Source organism: Salvelinus sp. IW2-2015, linkage group LG3, assembly GCF_002910315.2.
Source record: "Salvelinus sp. IW2-2015 linkage group LG3, ASM291031v2, whole genome shotgun sequence".
NCBI classification, from domain to species: Eukaryota; Metazoa; Chordata; class Actinopteri; order Salmoniformes; family Salmonidae; genus Salvelinus; species Salvelinus sp. IW2-2015.
In genome coordinates, this window is record NC_036840.1 from 15009933 (window position 1) to 15012062 (window position 2130).

Here is a 2130-nt window from a genome sequence, read left to right on the forward strand (position 1 = left end):
TGAGAGCCGGAATTCTTACTGGTTGGTAGGTGATCAAATACTTATGTCATGCAATAAAATGCAAATTAATTACTTAAAAATCATACAATGTGATTTTCTGGATTTTTGTTTTAGATTCCGTCTCTCACAGTTGAAGTGTACCTATGATAAAAATTACAGACCTCTACATGCTTTGTAAGTAGGAAAACCTGCAAAATCGGCAGTGTATCAAATACTTGTTCTCCCCACTGTATATATATATACTGTCTGGTTATTATTATTGATCTTTCAAGATTTGAAAGTGCGAGATCACGCAGTAAATAACAGAGCCTAAACATTACAACACAAGACAGACACAGGAAATGTTTTGGGTTGCTAGAGACAAATCTAAATGTCGAATCAGTAACGTGTGCTATGAGAGGACATATTGTTCACACAGTCTGCGTAAAGCAAGGGGAGTGTTTACTTTAGCCTTTTAAAATTGTACCAACTTTGTTACACCTAGGAGTGGTAGCCAACTGAGCCAAGCACCCCACCCACCGAACTATACACTGCACCATGATAAATTGCACCATTTAATTTACCATTTGGTCCGTTCGGAGGATGTTATGGTTCTTTCTAGCAAACTAGCAGCTGGCTGAAGAAAGAAAACAGCGATACCAACAAATAGCACAAACAGAGGAAGCCAGTGTGGACTGATCGTCTATGAAAAGCCAACTGACATGTACTCCTGAGGTGCTGACCTGTTGCACCCTCGACAACTACTGTGATTATTATTATTTGACCATGCTGGTCATTTATGAACATTTGAACATCTTGGCCATGTTCTGTTATAATCTCCACCCGGCACAGCCAGAAGAGGACTGGCCACCCCTCATAGCCTGGTTCCTCTCTAGGTGTCTTCCTAGGTTTTGGCCTTTATAGGGAGTTTTTCCTAGCCACCGTACTTCTACATCTGCATTGCTTGCTGTTTGGGGTTTTAGGCTGGGTTTCTGTACAGCACTTTGAGATATCAGCTGATGTAAGAAGGGATATATAAATACATTTGATTTGGTTTGATTAGTAGCTAACAATAACATTACTGTAGCTACTAATGCTAGTTAGTTAGCTAACAACCTAACGTTAGCAAATGGCGTCAAACAAAACAAGGCAACGGAGCCCTTTAAACGTGTATTGTGCTTCCTATAACACATGCAGAATTAAATCAGTTACTGACCGACTATGCTCTTCATAATCCATGACAAAATGCATCGGAAAAATAAAAAAAAGCACACACACCTCAGAGCTAGAAAAAGCTTTGCTGGTTGTAACAGATAGAAAAGCTTGTCAAAAGCCTTTGGAAGCAATGGCGATGTGGCCTGCTCAGAGACTGTAATTCCGCGTAAACAATGTTCTCATTCAACGGGAGATGCTTAGGCTTTTTCAGTAATAAATGACAAGAATGCAGTTGGGAGCTCTCTGCGTCTTCCTAAATACTAGATTGGGTTCTATCATGCGTATAAAAGTATTTGCTCATTGATCTGAATTGGCTTCCTCCCTATAGCCTGGAACCGTTTAGAGGAGCAACTGCATGCTCGAGCCCCCCCCCCCCACCACCACAACAACAATGCAGTGCACGACGCAACTACTGACGCAATAGGTAATGTTGTAGAGTGCGTACACAGAGTACACACACAAATAGAACAATGAGCCCGATATTTCACCGGATGTATAAATGTGACGCATCCGGTAGCGTTTAACACTCACTACAAAATATGGTGATGAGAGGAAGCCCAGTTTATGGCAGTGGAAGAAAATTGCGCTAGATGGATTTTGGGCGAAATTCTGCAAATTTGCTCACCGATTAAACATTTTCATCGGTGAGCAGTTTTCTGTTTACAAGAATCTGTAACAAACAGAGCGGACTGAGTTTTGTAGACTTTAGCCATTGCCAAAGTTTTTTATTTATTTTTTAAATAGCGTTGTTTAGGAGTGCAAGGGCGAATTGAGTTATTGCACACGCGCGCTTCAGACTGGGCGTTCCCTAACGGAAATATGCAAATAAATGCTAGAACGAGCCAATAGGATTTCACTAGCTTGTACCTGGCTCTGCTCAATTTCCTCCAATTGGCAACGACAAGCCCTGGTCTATTTTGGGTTAGTTATAAAATC

General features: G+C 41.0%; 1 protein-coding gene across 5 annotated transcripts in view; it reads right to left on the reverse strand.

Annotated features, from left to right (window-relative positions):
• LOC111951312 (bromodomain-containing protein 1) overlaps positions 1-1778 on the reverse strand; it is a 35437-nt gene extending 33659 nt beyond the window's left edge. For 2 of the 5 annotated variants that reach the window (XM_023969398.2, XM_023969392.2), the window contains exon 1: positions 1258-1777. Coding sequence is in view for 2 of the 5 variants with exons in the window: in XM_023969379.2 (XP_023825147.1) it covers positions 1196-1211 (16 nt within the window). In the remaining 3 variants the exon portion in view is untranslated. Of the gene's footprint in view, positions 1-1195 lie in introns of all 5 variants that reach the window. The other 3 variants (XM_023969373.2, XM_023969388.2, XM_023969379.2) reach the window with 2 other exon arrangements.
• Between the last annotated feature and the right edge of the window lie 352 nt (positions 1779-2130).